The sequence below is a fragment of the Peromyscus leucopus genome, chromosome 9, assembly GCF_004664715.2.
Source record: "Peromyscus leucopus breed LL Stock chromosome 9, UCI_PerLeu_2.1, whole genome shotgun sequence".
Classification (NCBI taxonomy): Eukaryota; Metazoa; Chordata; class Mammalia; order Rodentia; family Cricetidae; genus Peromyscus; species Peromyscus leucopus.
In genome coordinates this window covers 55,206,939-55,227,272 of record NC_051070.1, presented here as the reverse complement: position 1 = coordinate 55,227,272, position 20,334 = coordinate 55,206,939, and the positions used below count along the sequence as shown (strand labels likewise).

At 45.2% G+C, this 20,334-nt stretch overlaps 1 protein-coding gene across 1 annotated transcript in view; it reads right to left on the bottom strand.

Moving 5' to 3' along the window:
- Dock5 (dedicator of cytokinesis 5) overlaps positions 1 to 20,334 on the bottom strand; it is a 192,667-nt gene that overhangs the window by 58,526 nt on the left and 113,807 nt on the right. Inside the window, exons 13-22 of the mRNA XM_028883189.2 lie at positions 18,362 to 18,487; positions 15,310 to 15,434; positions 13,848 to 13,946; positions 12,199 to 12,271; positions 10,799 to 10,902; positions 9,658 to 9,841; positions 6,609 to 6,706; positions 6,282 to 6,371; positions 4,900 to 5,000; positions 2,017 to 2,151 (exon numbers count right to left, since the gene is read on the bottom strand). Of these exons, the coding sequence (XP_028739022.1) occupies positions 2,017 to 2,151; positions 4,900 to 5,000; positions 6,282 to 6,371; positions 6,609 to 6,706; positions 9,658 to 9,841; positions 10,799 to 10,902; positions 12,199 to 12,271; positions 13,848 to 13,946; positions 15,310 to 15,434; positions 18,362 to 18,487 (1,135 nt within the window). The remainder of the gene's footprint in view (positions 1 to 2,016; positions 2,152 to 4,899; positions 5,001 to 6,281; positions 6,372 to 6,608; positions 6,707 to 9,657; positions 9,842 to 10,798; positions 10,903 to 12,198; positions 12,272 to 13,847; positions 13,947 to 15,309; positions 15,435 to 18,361; positions 18,488 to 20,334) is intronic.

Below are 20,334 nucleotides of genomic sequence, written 5' to 3'. Positions count from 1 at the left end.
TGCAGAGGTAGCAGGTGAGTGGGTACGGCTGCCTTCCTCGGCTCATGAGCAAGAACAGGGGGTGTAGGCCCCCAGAGCAGATTCCGCTGGTATCTAAATCAGCCTTGCACACTCTCTTCCAGATTCCCCCCTCTTCCCTTCCTCTCCACTGTTCCATGCCTTCCAGCCTTGCGCTGAGCTGAGGCCACAGGTACTGTGGAGAAGCTCCCCCAACCTAGCCTACAGACCCCAGTTGTTGTAAGCTTCCTCCACTGTACGCCCCTGACGGCTGCTACCCTGCTCTGCCATGCCTTGAACATCATTGACGAGGATGTGCCTTGATTAAAGTATTCTGCTTGTCTTCCTAAGACAGACGCCATCAACTCAGAAGTGGGTTGTTTTACCGAAGTACATACTAGAAGGTCTCTGGCTAGTTTCCCCAAACATAGACATCCCAAAGAGCAGAACTTGTACACCGTCATTGATGGCAACTCCACCAAGTGTTCAAGGGGAGGTTTGACAGACCCAGAATATATGAACACACTTAAGCACAGGTATACTCATAGATATATATATTTATGTTGGTCTCCTCCACTCACCTGAACACACTGACTGATCTCTTTCTAAAAACCCAAAATCTAAAAACTCTCCAAAACTTTTATGAGTGCTGACATGAAGCCATGAGTAGAAACTTCCCTATCTGACCTTACATGAGGGGTCAGTAAAAATGTACACGCAATAGAAATTATGTGAAACCACCTTGAGGCTGTGTGCATGAGACATATGGGAAACTGAAGAACTTTGTGTTTGGATTCCAGTCCCACCCCTAAGATACCTTATTATATGTCTCCAAATATTCCAAAATCCTTCCAAAACTGGAAACCTGTAACTGCTTCTAGTCCTTAACATCCTGGTTAAGGAATACAGTAACCAAGGAATGTGAACTCCTTGGGGAACGTTATTAAGCCAAGTGATAATTCATAGTTTTCGACACACTCATTGAAAGACTTAGAAAAGAACTTGGGGTGGAGAGATGGTTTAGTAGGCAAGATCACTTGCTGTGTGAGGATGAGGACCTGCCTGAGTTCAGATCTCCAGCGCTCATGTAATAAGCCAGGCTTGGCCACATGAGCTTGTAACTCCACCACTGGGGGCTGGGGGTCGGGCAGAGTCAGGAGGATCACTATTGGCTCAAAAACCAGTGAGCTCCAGGCTCAATAAGATTCTGTCTTAAGGGAATATGGCAGAAGTGATAGAGGATCACTCAGTGTCCTCTGGCTTCCGTATGTCTGTCCTGGTTGCGCATGCATGTACAAACACATGTACCACATACACACACAAACAAAAAGAAAAGACCTCTAAGTTAATCCCAAAGCAGCTCAAAATCAACCGAGGGAACACGCTTCATTTTTCTGCTCAGCTCTCAACAGTTCTTGTTTGAGCAAATGCCATCACGGCCCAGCCCAACCTCAAGGTTGTCTAGGGCCTTTCCCTTTCTACTGCTGCTCCATGAAGTCCTACAACAGCCAATCAGCAATTCCTCCTGAATGAACACCCTGCCCCCCATTCCACTTGCAGAGCCTCAGTGTCTCACCCTTGAGCAGCCTATCAGTGGTGACTCACTTTCATTCTCAGCCTTGCAGAGTCCACGTTCTGCACAGGAAGTGAGATGATCATTGAAAAGCCAGAGTTTAGTATCTCATTAATCAAACTCTCCTAGTGCGGCCTCCGCCCTTGGATTAGACCCAAGCTCCTGGCTTGTCACAAGACCTGTCTATCTAAGGCCATCGTCACCAATCAAGACTTCTAGAGCAAGCAGCACATTGAGCCATTTACACTCATGAGTCCCGGATGCAGAAGGACCTCCTATGGACCTTCTCCAGTGGTCTCCTTATCCACCTTTACCTTCACCCCTCAAAGACCTGGAGTTTGCTTATCCTATGACCAATCAACTGCTTGCAAAGCTGAATACACACGAGCATGAGGAACGGGGGATCTAGGCGAGTCCCAGCAGCATCCTGTTACTGGGACCATTACCTCAAGTAGAGCACTCGCGACTGGATGATGAATCGAAACAGGTACTTCAAGGCTTTCAAGGCAGCGAAGAGCAATTCCGTCTTGCTAGGGTCGTCAGCATTAGCCACATAAAAGTTTAGTACCTTGGAGAGTTTCCTAAAAATGGTAAGAAAGCAACATTGTCATGGGCAACGCTATGCTCAAGCCCGGGGATACGCACGCAACACAGAAAGGGATGGCGGTAAACTGGGAAGCACAAGGCCAGCTTTCAAGTCCACCCTCTCAAATACGCCCTCCATAGGCAGACTGCTGTTTTGTTTCCATGTCTGTCTAGCTTTGACACTTGTCCTCTTCTCAAATATACTGGGAAAACTTAGGAGGAATCGATACCTCAAGGCACAAGTTTCCATTGGTGGAGGTGAAAAGAGGGCTCAGGAGATGACAGAGCTGGAGCCAGGAGACAGCTCGGCCGTTAAAGCACTTGCTATTCAAGCGGCAAGTGTGAGAACCAGAGTTTGGATCCCCAGAACTCAAGGAAATGCCAGTTGGGTCTGGTGGCTCACCTGTAATTCAGTGCTCAGAAGGCAGAGACTAGGTTCCAGAAGCAAGCCATCTAACTAAACTAGCTACATCCACAAGTTTGGGGCAGTGACCTGGGAAGATTGCTGACATCAGTCTTGGGCCTTCAAATGCAAATGAGCACACACAAGTACACACACACACACACACACACACACACACACCCATATACATGCACACAGGCACACCACAGACACAAATATATGAAAAGAAGGAAAGGGGAACCAAAGAGTTAAAAGGATTTGCCTTACGAAGATTTTTTTTTTTATTTTTCTGGCATTTAAAGCAGACATCTTCCGATACCCCGTGAAGGACAGATGATGCTTGCCTGTGGCAGTTACCTAAGCTAATTCCTTGCAGCCTGTCCCAATCATTTGAAATCAACATGGCACCAGAGTCTTCACTGATGAGAAAAGTGGACTCACTCTGACTCTGTATCATCCATTGTTCTGAACATGCCAATAGACAAACATCTATTTTGTCTATTTTATGTAGTTTTACATTTATTATTATTTTATATGTACATGCTCCATCTTCCTAGCACTAGGATTACAAATGTGTGCCACAATGCTCCTCTTTACTTAGACTCTGGTAACTGAACTCCGGTCCTCAGCCTTGAGCAAGCGCTTTATGGACTGAATCATCTCCCCAACACCATGGTACCAGGGTAACTTGGACTTTTGAGGGCACCTATATTTCATTTATTTTTGTTTTAAAATTAACCCCTCCCTTTTTCTTTCCCTCCCCCCTTAAATTCACCCCCAAATCCAAGGGAAACATGGAGAATTAATCAAGTGCTGCAAATAAACCCAGCAGCAGGCAGGAGAGTGCTAACTGGCTACTCTGGCCGGTATGTGTCTGACCCTGAGCTCCTTACTGGCCTCGTCTACGTGCTGAGTTACGTCTTGTATTCTCGGCTATTGAAAATTCCCTTAGGAGACAGGTGAAAAGGTGAGAATCTGTCATCCCAGCTCCTGGGTGGCAGAGGCAGGAGAATCAGGAATTCAAGTTTGCCATGCAGCTTCACTGAGCTCAGTATAATAATCTACAACTATCTTAGTTACAGCCACTGACCCCTTGGAAGGTCAAGGTGCTTGGTGGAAATATACCAAATGCTGGCTTGTCTGCTGCCTCCTCAACCCACGAGGCACTCGCTGATCAAAAGACTAGCTGATGAGCAAGTTGTATAACATCCCCTTTGTAGGACTTGTGTTCCTGCATCTTCATGAATGGGTGGTGTAGAAAACACCACTGAGGCACAATGATCTGGCCTGACAGATCAGACAGCAGTAGTCAATGTGACATGGCATGAGCCACTGTCCAGAGCACAGCTAACCAGTCCCGGCTACATTCCTGTCGTGATAGGTCCCATCGATGACTCAGCGCAGTAACTGGAATTCACAAGCTGGGGTGGTCAGGTCACACGGGAGCTGAGCACTGCAGCGGGAAGCCGAGTAGACACAGCAGGTTGGTTTCTCTAGGCAGCAAGCCGCAAACGGCACACTGAAAGAAGGCTGCTCTGTGCAAAAGGTTCAAACTACTGCCTCGTGGGTAAAAGGAAAATAACCAAATCTCCTAATGTCCTACAAGCACTCAGTTCCCCAAAGCATTGTGGGGAAGGGCTGAGGGTGAAGCCTGCCTTTCTAACAGGCTTGCTTTTGCCTAGTTCATTGTTGGATGCCTTTGGTGCCTCACTGACATCTGATTCAGAAGCTCCTGAGTTTGGTCATCTGCTTCTATGCCTGTCTCCATCTCCCCAGTGTATGCCCTTGGGTTTTATCTTCTTGGTTTTGTGTGCATACGTGCATTTGCACATGTGTATGTAAATACAGATAGGTGTGAGCACATATGTGTTGAAGCCAGAGGTCTACATCAGGTGTTTTCCATACTCATTCTCCATTTTAACTTTTGAGACAGTTTCTCCCTGGAGCTCACTAATTCAATGTAACTAGCCAGCCAACAAGCCCCAGGGATCCCCCTGTATCCACTTCTCCAGTACTGGGGTCATAGGCACACATCACCACGACTGGCTTTTGACTTGGGTCCTGAGGATCCAACCCAGGGCCTTGTACTTGCGCGGCAAGCACTCCTGAACATCCCATCTCCCCAGCCTACACTCTGGGGTTTTAAGAAACATCTCCTTATCTTGAAGGAAAGGACTGAGTCCAACACCTTGTTCCACTGACACATTATTCACATGGCCTCGTTCCACAAAGATGCTTAGGGCCCAGTCACACGCTCCAGCCTCACTGACTGCATGAAGGGCTCCTCCTGTTGCTTAACTGTCCACCCCAGGAACACACCAGTCCCCTGAGTCATACTTACACGTGTGCCAGGGTGGCGCTGAAGTGCTTGTAAATGTAGGTTTCGAGTACAGGGTTAAAATGCTGAAACTTGATGTCTCCTATCAGGGAGATGATGAAGACCTGCCAAAGGTGGCCAGCATTAACAGCAGCACTGCACAGCCCAGATGCTCCGCCTGGACCAAGATTCTTAACCTCCAGGGACCTTTTCTTTCTTGATTCTGTTTGCGGCATTTCTAGTCTACTATCCACGCTGAAGGGAAGTCTTAGGGTTCACATTTAACATAGACAGATTATATGAGTCCGGCATATTGCTATGGGCAAGCGGATCCAGGCCATCACCACTGGCTGTGGGACACTCAGGTCACAAGGGGTGCACAGGTGAGTTAAGGCACAGAAGAGCGCGGGAGAGCAGGAAGGAAGATGGAGAAAGTGGTCTGTGGGAATTAACTAAACTAACACAATTTCCCATGAGGTTTTCCCCAAGCTGAGTAGGAATACTCCGTGAACGTCAGAGTTTGGTCTCCCCATTTCTTCCCTATGTGTCACCTTATGTCTATGGAGTGCACAAAGGACGAGTGTGTATAAAAAGAGGCACTTGGGATCGCCATCTATGCCCAGAGCCAGTGGTCCTGTCCCGCTGGGGTTCATCTCCGTGGTCTCTAGTCGGCCTCTTTTCCCCACAAACTAGGGCATGACTGAGTTCAGTTCATGGTGACTGCATTGCCTGGCTCCGTCTTCCAACATTAGCTCCAATGCCCTAACCCACTGCTAAAAAGACCAGTTTCCTCGCGTTGGTAAACACCACACATTCGCAATCTACCTACACCTTCAGCCCCAATCTTCAGGTCAAATCCTGTCCTAGACTCCCCTCAGCGGTGAGGGAAGGAGGCGTGGGTTAGGTGTGTCTGCTTCCGCCTGTTCACAGGACGTTCCCTGCCTTTCCCACTTCCCATTGTGACACATCCTTCTGATTCCAGTTGTTAGAACAGGCTTAAGCACTGTGTGACACATTTGTCTGCTAGGCTGCCTATAGTACACAAGGCCACTAAGATTCATCTCAGACTGGTGAATGCAGCCTCCCTGACATGGTCGGACAAGGATGTACATCATTCTTTAGCAAGGGCTTCTCCTGGGCTTTGACTAGAGAATGATAAAAGAAGTTCAAGCACCTGGCAATCTCTAATGTAATTAAACCCGTTGTTTTCCCTAATGAGAAAGTGGAAGTATATCAAAAAAGGTGAGATCAAATAGAAAGTAAGAGCCTGGAAGAGAAGACCTTAGTTCCTAATTGGACTTCTCAGAGTTTAGGCTAAAGAAATACTCAGCGAGATATACACGAATGATTTTGTAATTTCGCTTGACGATATTTATGGTACTTAAAAAACATGCAAAACTGCTTACCAGTGCATCAAACACAAGGAAGTCGTACGTTTCATTGTCTGACATTTCCATCATTATGTTAAAAAGTGCATCTAGAGTATCCTGTAAAAACTGAAGGTAAGAGAAACAGAGAGGTTATTTGGGTTTCATCCTGCTACATGCTGTAGAAAAAAAAATGGGGAGTCATCGGGTTCTAATAGAAGAGATGTGAATAAAAGATTTTTGTAAGATTGGCACACTGGCTTAGTCCTGCAGATACTGAGTTTTAGATTTCCTCTTGGCTCAACTGAAATTGTTGAATTAGTGGCACAGTAACGTGTACTTGCGGCTACGGACATATAGGCATACCTTAACAATCTCTCCTCCATCCACTTCCATCAACTTCTTCAGGTTGTGCTTAATGTTCTGAGAGTTGGAACGCCAGTTTAATAAGCCGAGCAGGTCCACTGGGAAGGACACAAACCACAGATATTAGAAGACATGGCTAAAGAGTTTTCTAGAAAAGATCACTGCCGCCAGGCCGGAGAAATGGCTCAGGGGTAAAAGTGCTTATCACGCAAGTCTAAAGACCTGGGTTCGAATCTCTAGACCCACATAAGGCTGGCTGCAGTAGCGCGTATCTGAAGCCCCCAGTGCTCCTAGAACAAGACAGCCTGGTTTACAGAGTAGCAAACAAGAGACCCTGCCTCAAACAAGATGGAAGGTGAGGACTGACATCCAAGGGTATTCTCTGACCTACACACGTGTAATGCAGCAGATGCCTGCCTGCACACAAACACCACACGTCACACACCAACAAAAATAACTGCTCTTCATCGTAGCTAATTTATGGTGTACCTTGGGTGTTATTGCAATTTATTATCTCATATAAATCAGAGGAAACCTTGTGATACTCTTTAGTCCCTCAAAGGAGAAAAACAATCAGCTACTGATGTACAAGAACATAAAATGACGACCGACTGGAACTCATGATTCTCAAATGATGACATCATTAGGAAAGCAAGCGCAGGCTCCCAGTCTCCAACTTCCTGCATGATAGATATCCGTGTCTGGGCAGAGTCATGGGGAAGGGGCAACATAGAGACCTATCAGTTCACTTTGGCGTCACAACTGTACTGTGGGGATTTTGTTTTTCAGAGGAGAAAACAGGCATTTGTGACACTTGCTTTAGGTCACATGACTCCCCAGGGGCCGCGGGAATGGGCTTCAGCCACAGTTTGATCTGATTCTAAACATGACAGCTAACAATGCAGACACAAATGAATTTCATGACTAGACTTCTCCCAGAAGAACATACCCCAGGTATGCCAATATATATATTTTTTAATCTGAAATCCAAAGTATTTGTAGTTCTCAGTATTCCAGAAAAGGGATAATCAACATGTACTATTTGTTACTCTTGTTGGGAAAAGATGGGGAAACCAAGTCATAGGGAAGTCACTGCAGAGATGGACAGACAGAGGCATTCTTTTTCTTTTTCTTTTTTTTTTTTTTTTTTTTTTTTTTTTTTTTTTTTTGTTTTTTTTGAGACAGGGTTTCTTTGTGTAGTTTTGGTGCCTTTCTTGGAACTCGCTTTGTAGACCAGGCTGGCCTCGAACTCACAGAGATCCGCCTGGCTCTGCCTCCCAAGTGCTGGCATTAACTATGATTTAAAACTCAGTATTCAGGAGCCACATACATTTCGTTATTCAATTAAACTCTAAAATTTAAATGGATTCCAGCCACCAGCCATTTGGACTGCTTCCAGTGTGTCCGCATTGTAAATATCAGAAAACATCCTCACACATAAGTGCTGATGCACATCTCACTAGTGCCAAGTTCAATGTCTAGGAGTTACAACCAATTTCTGTGACTACTATACCTTCACCCTCCATCAGCAGTTTATCACACACACACACACACACACACACACACACACACACACACACACACACGCACAGGCTTATGTGACTGGGACAAGTTTGTTGTGTCTTCTATGAAGCTAAGGACACTTTCTACCTAAGTGAGTTGTGAGTTCGCCTTCCCATGTAGATTAGCTCTGAATTTCACTCTGTTAAGCTCAGCCACAGGACCAAGTTGGAACACCACCCTTATTCTCTAGCCAACCAGGATCTGCCAATATCAACCTAATACTGACTCCTTCTAAAGAACAACCAGGAGCTGACTCCCGAGTGGGCCTTCCCTCTGCAGTCCCCTCTCCCAAGACAGCGCTCCTGTTCTCCAGCTCCAACCAAAGTCAGCCTCATGCTCACAGGCCTGATCCTGTGCACAGCTCCTGAGATATGGACCTGCTGAGGTAAGGAAGACTCCTGGGCAGGAAATTCTGGGCTCGCTAGTTAGCAGGGCTCCTTCTATGTAGAACAGGTTAAACGAGTAACTGCTGATGCTATCGAATGCCATGTTAAATACAAGTAGTTAAAACAGATGCCCGAGGTTTCCCGAGAAACAAAATGGTGCCTCATTTACACTATGCTGCTGATTTTATGGAAAATTCCTCATTTCCTGGAGCAATGGAAGGAGGAAGACCGGGAGAAAGAGAAACTCTGCTGGGTGTGGAGGCTCATACCTACAGGCACAGCACTTGGGAAGCTGAGAGAGGAGAATTACTACTAGTCTAGGCTACATAGTGAGACTGTCCAAAAAAAAAAAAAAAAAGAGTAACAGAAACAAGCTGCTCTCTGCCATCCCCGTTTGGGCAAGAGACTGGTTACTGCCAGAATCCATCCCTAATTACTGACTTTTCCTGGACCATCTACGACAACAAACAAACAAACCCCCAGCATTATCTTTGATGCCTGGAAGGAAGATAATGCGCAACTTCTGAATTCCACCCATTCGTGAATATGTTTAGGGTTTCTGGTATGAAAAAATATTCACGATGGCAAGTTATTTTGTCAACTTGACAGGATCTAGACCCACCTAGGAGACGAACCTCTGAGTATATGTCTGTGAGGAAGCTTCTAGATTGTACTAATTGAGGTGGGGAGCCCCACTTAAAATGAGGGCAGCATCATTGCACAGGCTAGGGTCCCCGTCTCCATAGAAGGTAGACGGGAGCTGCGCAACGGCATTCGTCACGTTCTGCTTCCTGACTGTGTGACCAGCTGCCCCACGCTCCTGTGCTGTCCCCATTGTGACAGGCTGTACCCTTGGCATCCGAGCCAAAATAAACTCTCCTTACTCAAATTGCTTCTGTCGAGTATTTCCGTCACAGAACCGGAAGAAGTAACTGTCACAGCACTGTAGCACACTGCTGAAGGAGCAGAGGGCAGAAGCCAACCACCAAGCATCCTGTTTCAGAAGACCTGGTGCCACATGGTCTAGCATCCTGAGTCTAAGCAAGGAGCCTAGGAGGACCAGAGCAGGACCATCTGTGCCCATGTGGTCCCACACCTACCATTCTGGGTGAGCTTTGTGGAACAAATAAGGGTGGCAATCTGAAAGCTGTCCTTTGTACTCTCTTTGCTGGGCGTGAAGACGGATGGGTTTCTGGATGCCTGGAGTTCTTTTTCTTCCATCTCTGCCTTGGTCCCAGGCAGGGTCAGATAGTATTTAGCGTCTTCCATTTTCTTATTATCACCCTACAAGGGAAGCAAGTTAGCAAAACTAGAAACTGGGCAACATCTCTCACACACTAGTAAGAAATACCCTCTCCAAGAAGAGAATGGTCATTCTTAGTAGGGAATGTATGACTTGTATCAGATTATATTTATAATCCTCTATCATTTAGACATTATCTTCCTACAGAATTCACAGAAGAAATAACTTTACCATGAAATAATAAAGAAGTTAGTTGTGAACTAGAAATCGGAAGCTATTCTCTACCAGAAGCAAATACGTGCATTACAGAACAAGGTTAAGTTTGATTCTCTTGAACTTATAAACGGTCATGTGTACATTTCACGGTGCCAGTGGAGAAAGAAGTAGCTCCCTATGGACTCTGAAACTATTCAGAGACCAAAGACATGCTAAGGAAGGAAACGTTCATTGGCGAGGCACAACTCAGATGTGTCAGCCATCCTCTGCCAAATATTGCTGAGGAACTGAGATCTCCCAGCATGCACTTTAAACTCTAATATCTCAGTAGGTGTAGGGCTCAGAACAGTGAGCAAGGAAAGGCAGCAGGGCTCAGACAGAAAAAAAAAAATGGTGCCTGGGTAGCAGTGGTATGAAAAACACATCCTATCATACCCTACCAGGTTCTAGCCAGGCACAGCCCTTCTCTGTCTGTGCTATTAGGATGATGAACAGCAGGATCAAGGGCCCTGCCCTTTACTAATCAGGACCAAGGCACACCCTTTGCCCTACAGTGAGATGCTCCTGGAATACTCACTAATCAGGCAATCACTCTCCCTTAAGAGGTGCAAAACCACTAAGGTATGACCTAGAGCCCTCTAGACTATAGAGGGCAGACACATGTAACTTTCAATAGATTTCTGAAGTTTCCACATGTAAATCCCAAACCAGCCTGAAAAACCACATTCAAAGGGAACAGGTGTGTACTGGGCCATTCTGAAGTCTGGTTCTACGAGTGTCACCTTGTATACCACCAGATCATGCCTCCCATCTTGCAGGGTGGTGCCGTCCGTGTTCATCAGTTTCACAAAGGCCACCCCAAAAGCTCGCTCTGATTTATCTCTGGCTGAAAAGACAGAAATACATGCCTAAACCATGTGGGTGGACCCCAGGAGGAGATGGCTGTGGCGGTTAATTTCACAGTTGCTCTGGATGTGTGTGATGGTCAGCCACATCAGAATAAACACAGGTCAGCAGTAAGCTTGTCTATGGATGTGTGTGATGGTCAACCATATCAGAATAAACACAGGTTAACAGTAAGCTTGTCTATGGACCTGTGTGATGGTCAACCATATCAGAATAAACACAGGTCAACAGTAAGCTTCTCTATGGATGTGTGTGATGGTAAACCATATCAGAATAAACACAGGTCAACAGTAAGCTTGTCTATGGATGTGTGTGATGGTCAACCATATCAGAATAAACACAGGTCAACAGTAAGCTTCTCTATGGATGTGTGTGATGGTCAACCATATCAGAATAAACACAGGTCAACAGTAAGCTTGTCTATGGATGTGTGTGATGGTCAACCATATCAGAATAAACACAGGTCAACAGTAAGCTTCTCTATGGATGTGTGTGATGGTCAACCATATCAGAATAAACACAGGTTAGCAGTAAGCTTGTCTATGTCATAGCTGCTCCCAAACTGAGAATGCCTGATATTTCACATATGGGCTGTTTTCTATATTGCCTAATGAATGAGACCACCATCTACGAAATCGTCCAAACCAGACTGATAGTGCTGACCAATCTCAGCCCTGTCAGTCAATGTCATGTCCAACATATCTTTGTAGTCTGATCCCTTTCTCTCACCATGCCCTGTTCCTACCCAAGGCCAAGGGATGCTTACCCCATCTGTTTACCTCGGTAAGCCCTTCCTTCTACCTTCATGCCTTTTCCATCCAACACTTTCTCCATACAGTAGGAGGAAAGACTCTCAAATTAGACTCATTCACGGCAACCCCCCTGCCTCAACCCCTTTAACAAAGCCAAAGGTGGTGACTCACAGCTCCAGCTACTTGGGAAACTGAGTCAATGAAAAAATGCAGGCTTGAGGCCACCCTGGACTACATACTGATATCCTGTATCAAAAATAAGCAGCTACAAAAATACAGGGCTAGGCATGTACCTTAATGGTGGAGCACATGGCTGTCGTGCCCAGGGCTGTGAATTCAATCCCCAGCATTCAGAACAAAACAAAAACAAAAAAAAACAAAACAAAACACTATTCTATTTTCCCGATACCATATGAATTCTGAGCTAAAATTGCCAACTTTTTCCACATTTTCAAATTCACAAAGCATATCAGGAAACAGTACAATTTAAGATGGAAATGTGCCCCAGCCCTCTTAACACTTACATTCTTGAGATGACCTGTGTCGGAAGGTGAATCTGATGTGGCAGCGTGTGACCTCCTCTATAGCTATGAAGACCTGCAGAAAGGGGAGGAGTCAGAAGGCGGGGCTTATTTGGAATCCGCTCCCCTCAACTGTAATGCATGGTTCAGACCCACGACCGTATATACATTTACGAGGTACAGCATGATGTCTGGACTCTGCAGACATTCTGCACTGTTCCAATCCGGATAATCAGTGAGTCTACTGCTTTAAGCTTTTGCCTTTTGCTTGGGGTGACCACATTCAGAGTCCTCCCTCTTAACTCTTCTAAGAAAAAAAGAGACTTAGATTTGGCTTCCGTCTTCTCTCAGCACAAGTTCCTTCAGAGATCCCAGGCTTGCTAGAAGGCTTCACTCAGCACAACCATTCTCAAGCCGAAAGAATCTCAGAGGGAGACCGTTCTGCTGTTTATCATAGTTTCAGAGTTTAGACATATTATGCACCTGGCATTCAGAGGGACAAGACCAGGATTTTGAGGTCTACATAGGACCTTTCCAACTGCAAGTCCCTTACAGATACAGTGGTGACTGGTATCTACGAGAGAAGACAAGATAAAATACCGGGGTGGAGAAGTTTTCTGATAGTAGTTCAATAAGTTACAGAAGACTGTATAAACAGCCTCCGCATCTAAAGCCCTGAAGAGTTCACAATGCCTGAGGTGAGTAGCTTTAAATAGCACAATCCACCCAGGAGCTGCAGTATGTGTTTTCAGTCTCAGCAGGTGGATCTCTGTACATTCAAGACAAGCCTGGGCTTTACGGCAATTTCTAGGATAGCCAGAGTTAGAATGTGAACTTATCTTTAAAAAAAAATCACAATATAAATTCATATGAACAGCACCATAAAAAACACAGACTACAGAAAAATGTGAAAAATAACTGCTTCCTAATCGAGATACGAGGACAATGTTTCTGTCTGTGGATTTTCTGCTTAAAACCTCCTAAGAACCCTGACAATCTGGCAATGGGGGCTGCTGCAGCCCAGTGTGATGTGTTTTAGGGTGACCCCAAGGTGCCCTGGGATCTTATGAGTCACTTCCCTGGGTCTGCCACCTCTTTGGGAGGAGGTCATGCCAATACCCTACCCGCTCTTCTAGTGTTAAGGCCACTGTGAGCCCACAGGAGATGCTAGATCTGAAAAGTACTTCGCAATTCATGAAACCCTTCCTCACACTGAGGATGCCCAGAACATGTGAGCAGGGGCCAATGAGAACAACACATTAGGGAGCCGATGGCAGAGTGTGAAAACCTTTGCTTGTCTGCAGTATCTTAGCAGCCTGCCGCCTTATGACGGCCACAAGTTTCTCTATTCCAGTTTCTATACATTTAGGAATGAGAATATTCTTTCAGAATGGTGTGCTTCTTAAAAATGGACGCTCTAAAGAACTCTTAACCACCAATTCAGCTTTTTAAAAGTAATTAGTTCTTTGAGAAATTCATACAATATATTTTGATTATACTCTCACTACCACCCTACCCCATTCCATCCCATTCATCTCTTACTACACCTTATCTGAAACTTCCAGATAAGAAAGAATGATTTGGGATTTAAAAAGCAGACAGGAATCTAAACAAGAGTCAACAGCTGAAGGAGCTAGAAACAGAGTGCTCACCTTGACGGTTTCATACCAACAAGGCTGCTTGACTTGGTAATACACCACCGACTTGTACTCCGAGACACCTTCGTACCCAGCACCGGGATGAATGGCTTTCTTTGGTTGGAAAGACACAATAAGAAGACGATACTAGGTCAAGAAAAACATGGCTATAGGAAAAGGTTTCTGAATGTATAGCAGCAAAAAAAAATTAACTCAAAATCAGAGGTGTAGTGGATCTGAGAAGAGTCTAGCAGCGCTCATCCACATGCACTGGGAGACTTCACCGCAGCCTTGAACACACAGCAGGTGCACTTTGCACCCAGCATACATTTGTTACTCCACAGAACATCAGCAAATGCCGCCTCAATACCCTCAGCCCCAAGTATTGCATGTTATGAATTGCAGTGTTTTTACTGAACATAGAGTTTCCTGCACTAGCTCTGTAGACTAGGCTGGCCTCGAACTCACAGAGATCCGCCTGCCTCTGCCTCCCGAGTGCTGGAATTACAGGCATGCGCCACCACCACCCAGCGAGTTTCCTGCTTTTAAAGAAACATAATGGTTGAATTATGCACAAAGACTGAATATTTGGGGAGCATCATCCCAGGACATCTAGAGAGCTTCAAAAACCTAGACTTTGACTTGTCTAGGCTTTGATCCCAAAGTAATTAGGTGAGGGTGACAGAGGCCTCCTGTGGCTACCCAGTGCCTCCCAACCCTCTGAAGTCAAATTTAAGATGTCCTTGCTTATATGGCCAGAAAGTTGCCAGAGTCCGAGGAACTCTGGACTATAAGTAAGTCAGCATGCCTGGAGCTCCTTCTGGCTCTGCCTATAACTAATGTCTGCATTTCCCCACAAAAGAACTCCACTCAGGTACAGGTTCCTAATGACTAACACTGGAAATCACCATCAGCTGACCAACACCCAAGAGTGCCTGTCTTTGCTTCACAGTGCTCCTTCAGGTCTGTTGGCTCTACTGGCCCAGGTAATGGCAATGTGCCTTTCAAGGCCTTTGGGACACTTTTGCCACTGTGCCCAAGCTTAGAATAGCAACATAGCTTGAAAATGTCAAAGAACTTGAGAACCTAAAGCTAAGTAGCCTGCAGTATCTCTGCACAGGGGAAATACCAAAATAAATCTAAATGGTTCCAGGCGTAAGACTGGCCACTGGAAGCCACAGATTTTTCAGGTCTTGTATATTTTTTCCTTATGAAAAAGCATTGAGCATGCTAGTGCATGCCTATAATCCCAGCACCCGGGAGGCAGAGGCAGAGGGATCACAAGTTTGAGGCAGCCTCAGTTAGCTAGTGAGACCCCTTCTTAAAAAAAAAAAAAACAGAAACAAATCAAAGAGCAAAACCCCAGAAAAGACGAAATAAACCCCGATATGGGGACACTGAGTCAGTCTGAGCAGCAGTCTGCTGCCACTACAGACCATGTGTGATGGCGGTGGCGTTTGTAGGGGATGCTACGTACCTCTAAGAGGTTGCCTTCTTCATCAAACACAGACATGGTCACCTCCACGTTCTTAGGCGTCTTCTTCTTCCCCTTGTCAAACTCCCCGTGGATCAGGGTGACATAAATATCATTTCGGACATCCCCTGCAACATGACAAGCCTCCTGTGAGTGCTGCTGACCTGAGAACTCCTTTCAAAGTCCCACGATACAACGCACAAAAGATAAACTAACAGGAACTGGTCTGGTGGTAATACCCTATATATTCTACAGAATTCTTCTACTGCTCCCTCATTCCACCTTTCACTACATATCAAGAGGTCTTTGATGTACACGTTTTTGTAAAGAGTAACATTTTCTATTAGTGTACGCACTCACGTACACGTTCATGTCACAGCATGCGTGTGGGGGGTCAGAGGACAACTTCTCGGGAGTCACTTTTCCCTTTCCACGTTCTTTCTGAGGCAGTTGTCTCTCTTGTTATTTCTACTGCTGCTCTGCCCTCACAAGCTTCCAGGCCATTCTTCTGTCTCTCATCTTGCTGGAGGAGTGTGGGATAACAGATAGGAGCCACTACACCCAGCTTTTTTATGTGGATTCTACAAGTCATCAGGGTCGTGTAGCAAGAGTTTTTAATCACTCAGCCACCTCCGGGATCCAATTCTTTTCAATAGGAATATGTGTCTAGTAATAAGCATATAATATATTTTGCTAGGCTGCCCAGTAGATTTCTTTAATAGTGTCTTCCAGGTTTCTGGTTTCTGCAGCTAGCTGGATGTGGGCATGGTTCCTGAGGAAACACAACCCAGGAACACTAGCAATGCACAGGGACAGGCAGTCTCACTGTGAATGCTGAGAAAGAAGTAATCCCTTAAAAGGAAGAAAGAGAGTGAGCTAACTGAGTGAGAGGTGGTAAGAGTAAGTCCAGGGTCTTGATGGAGAAGGTAGATGGCTGGATGGCCTGAAGTCCAAAGGACTTGGTGCTAAAGATGGGGACAAAAGATGATTTACACATAAAAGTCAAATGAGTGCACACTATCACCCAGGGACAAGATGGTTGACAAAGAAAGCTAACCTATTATGGGCTGAACTGTGCCTCCCTCCATTCAGATATTAGAGCCCAAGGTCTTCAGAAGCCTGTATTTGGAGACAGGGCATTGACTTCAAAGGTCATTAAAGTGAATTTAGGTCATTCTTTATGACTGGTATCCTTATAAAAGGGGATGAGAACTCAGGCAAAGTGGGAGATGGCTGTCTGCAAGCCTAGGGAAGCTCATCCATGCAAATGCCTTGATCTTGGGCATGCAGCCCCCAGAAACATGGGAGAGTGAATCCCCACTGTCATGGGGCCTTTTCTATGGTGTTTGTTAAGACAGCCTTCCACAAGTAAGCAGGGCTAAAGGACCAGACACTGAAGAATGACTAAGGAAAACAGAAGGTGCCTGGAAAAGGCTCAGGGGAATGGACAAAGGAGACTCTGGTGTCTCTAGTGAGAAGGGAAGGCAATGTTCAGAGGAGGGAAGGACCAGTCAACAGTGTCGGCACAGGCTGACCTCTAACTCATGATCCTCCTGACTCACTTCCACAGCGGCCAGGGTACAGGCAGGCACCACTGAATCAAGCTAGCCACTGTCTTTTTCTTTCTCTATTTTTTTCTTCTTCTTCAGTGCTAGGAAGGGAACCCAGGCCCTCATCTATGCCAACTAAGAATTCCACCACTGAGTGATATCTTCAACCCATGTACTTCTGTAGTGTAGAGTTCCTGAGGGGATCTTTCAGAGCTGATCTACAGAGCAGCATGGAAACAGTTTTCCTAGATGGGAGTTTTAAAGCCCATGACAGCCCTGGCATTCTGAGTCAATCCTGCTGATAAAGAGTATTTCAGTATTTCCAAGACAAAGACAACTTGTCTAAAAAGTAAATTTCTCTGTTTTCAGATTCCTGTCTTGTCTAACAGTGAAGCCGTCTTACAAGAGAATAATGTAGACAATTACTTGTTTTAACCGTAAGACATCTAGGTGTAGTAGTGCATGGCTATAGTTCTAGCAACCAGACACTAAGGCAGGAAGACTGATTCAGGTTCCAAGTCATCTTGGGCTCACTGTGAGAACTTCTCTCAAAAACAAATCTAAACAATAAAAAAAGCAAAACGTTTCCCCCAGATACTGCTGAGTTTATAGTCAGGTGAAAACAGCTTTGCCATGGATGAAGCTGCTTTTATGTAAAAAGAAGACAACCTCCCTTTTACAGAAATGCTTACTCATTTTATGAGTATTCACTAAAACACCCTTCACACTCAGGAGATGTGTTTGTAACAAACTACCCCTGCCCCTTAACGTCCTAAAGATGAAAAAAGATCCCAATGACTCTCAAAAGATTGGTTCTCGTGGAGCACACAGTAAGGTGGCTTTCTAGAATTCTCACATGTGATATGACTGGCTGTCCACAAGTCTCATTAGTAACAATTAGTTCATATGATTATGAATCAAGTTCCTCAGAGTATGATTCCCTTGGGCTACTATGGAGACAAGAGACGCACATGGGTGTAGTCAGCGGACTCGGGAGACTATGACTGCAGGTCACTATCATGTGGTAAAAAGATGAGAGCAGAGGAAGAACGGGGAAGTGCAGAATGGGTGAGCAGAGCACAGTTAGAGCTCATGGGAACAGAACAGAGCATCTCAGAGATGGAGCTGCGCACTCGGGCCCAACGTAGCCGATGACATGCTTGTCATCGAGAAAAAGTGCTTGTCAAGGAAGCAGTTTAGTCTCCTGGACTGAAGACACTGGATCACCAGACTGCTTCCTGGGAAGGAAGTCAAGTTGGGGAAGCGTGTGTGCAGAACAGGATGGCAAAGAGTGTGTTGAGAATGCTAAGTGATACTTAAAGGTGTTTTCTTGGTCTTGCCCATTGAATAGTCTCTTAGGGTGCTGCAACTCTCTGACACCAGTTTCTTGATGCCTAAATGCTGTCCTCTGAGGGACCCAGATTGTCTCAACTGTCTGAAGAGAGGGAATCCTTCCTTCCGACATGGAAAAGAAACATAAAACAGGACTCAAGCCAAGTGTGTACCTGGCAGGATTATTTCTGGAAAGCCCATTTTCCGAGCGATTGCTGTTGATCTATCCACCAGGTGTGAAAAGTTCTTCTGAACCTGTGTGAGGTCACCCGGCAGTAGCTTTAAGGACACCCAAAGACCTGTAAGGAAAAAAAAAAAAGGACAAGCTTCTGTATGATCTTGGCAATACACACACAGAAGCTTGTGTCAGATCAAGCAGATACCTGATGATAAACATATAATCCTCCCAGGGTAACATCATTTCACTGACGCTTCCTTCAAACTCACTAGAGGACTGATGTACTTGAGAAGGCAACAGACATCACTGAGTTCAGTGGAGGACAAAGAGTAAAGATTATCCTAGTTGATATCGATGTATGTGGCAGTAGTAGCTAAAGAGTTATGGACATTAGCCGGGCGGTGGTGGCGCACGCCTTTAATCCCAGCACTCGGGAGGCAGAGGCAGGCGGATCTCTGTGAGTTCGAGGCCAGCCTGGTCTACCAAGTGAGTTCCAGGAGAGGCGCAAAGCTACACAAGAGAAACCCTGTCTCGAAAAACCAAAAAAAAAAAAAAAAAAAAAAAAAAAAAAAAAAAAAAAACAGAGTTATGGACATCAGTGGAAACTGTGGGATTGTATATACAACACATGGCAAAGGCAGGAAAAATCATGAATAAAGAAATGAATTTCGGGGCCTGGAGAGATGGTGCAGTGATTAAGAACACTTTCAGAAGGCCCAAGTTTGAATCCCAGCACCAATGTTGGGCAGCTCACAACTGTTTGTCACTCCCAGGGAAATCTGGTACTCTCTGCTGTCCTCTGTGGGCACCCACACATGTGGCAGATACTCAAACACCCATTCAGACATAAATGAAAACAGGCATCTTTTAAAAACTAATTTCAAAAAAAGTATCTTTCTTGCTACTAAAAAACAGAGGCAACTTAATGTCTTACATGTTAATGAAGGTAAGTCTCTAAGGTGACAGAGAAATAAACAGGACAAAGAGGATGTTGAAAGGGGAGAAAAGCAAGCAGCTGTTAAATCTCTGAAAATCAACCTCTTTAAAAAGGATTTATTTTTATTTTATGTGTATGAGTGTTTTCGCCTGCATGTGTGTCTGTGTACCACATGCATGCCTGGTGTCTGAAGAGATCCAAAGGGGCATCAGATTTCCTGGAACTGGAGTTACAGATAGTACAAGTTACTGAACCCAGGTCCTCTGGAAGAACAGTAAGTGCTCTTAACGCCTGAGCCTTATTTCCAGCCCTGGAATTAATTAATTAATTAATTAATTAATTAATTAGGCCTTAAACTAGGGAAACAAATGTAAAAGCAAAATAATTATCCACATATAAACTGAAAGTTTTGATACACATAAAATCTACAAAGCTATAAAATAATTTCCATGACAAAGATCCTCACAAAGAAACGTGACCTGAATACACAAATCAAAGAGTAGCAGAAGTTTGTGGAGATTTTAGCAAACCCCAAACTAGAAAATGTGTCTTAAAGAAGACAGAAGAATGACTATCTTCCTTATAAGATCTGAGAAGGGAGACCAGGAAACTCATGGAGCTGTTGGGCAACACAGACTCAGGGTGCTTATTTAAGTCCTTGGCAACCAGAGTCTTCTTGCCGCCTTTCACACAGGGCAGGCAGGGCATGCAGGAGAAACACTCTGAGGGCCAGGGCAGGCAATGCCTGGGCCTCATCTGTGCTGCAGCTTGTACCCACCACTAACGCAGAAGTCCTACTTCTGGGAGTTCCTGAACAGTGAAGGAAGCATCAATACAGAAAGAGCCACAGCAGGCTGGCTTCAATTACAGTGCTGACCAGCTAGAAGATACTTAGGTGCCTACCGCCAACCCATCAGGCTAGATGTTAAAATGGAGTCACTCGTGGTCAAGTTCTACAGCTTTAAAAGAAAACTAAACTGTTATCTGGCCATCTGAGAAATCAGGAGAGAACGATGCTGGGCAGATGTCCT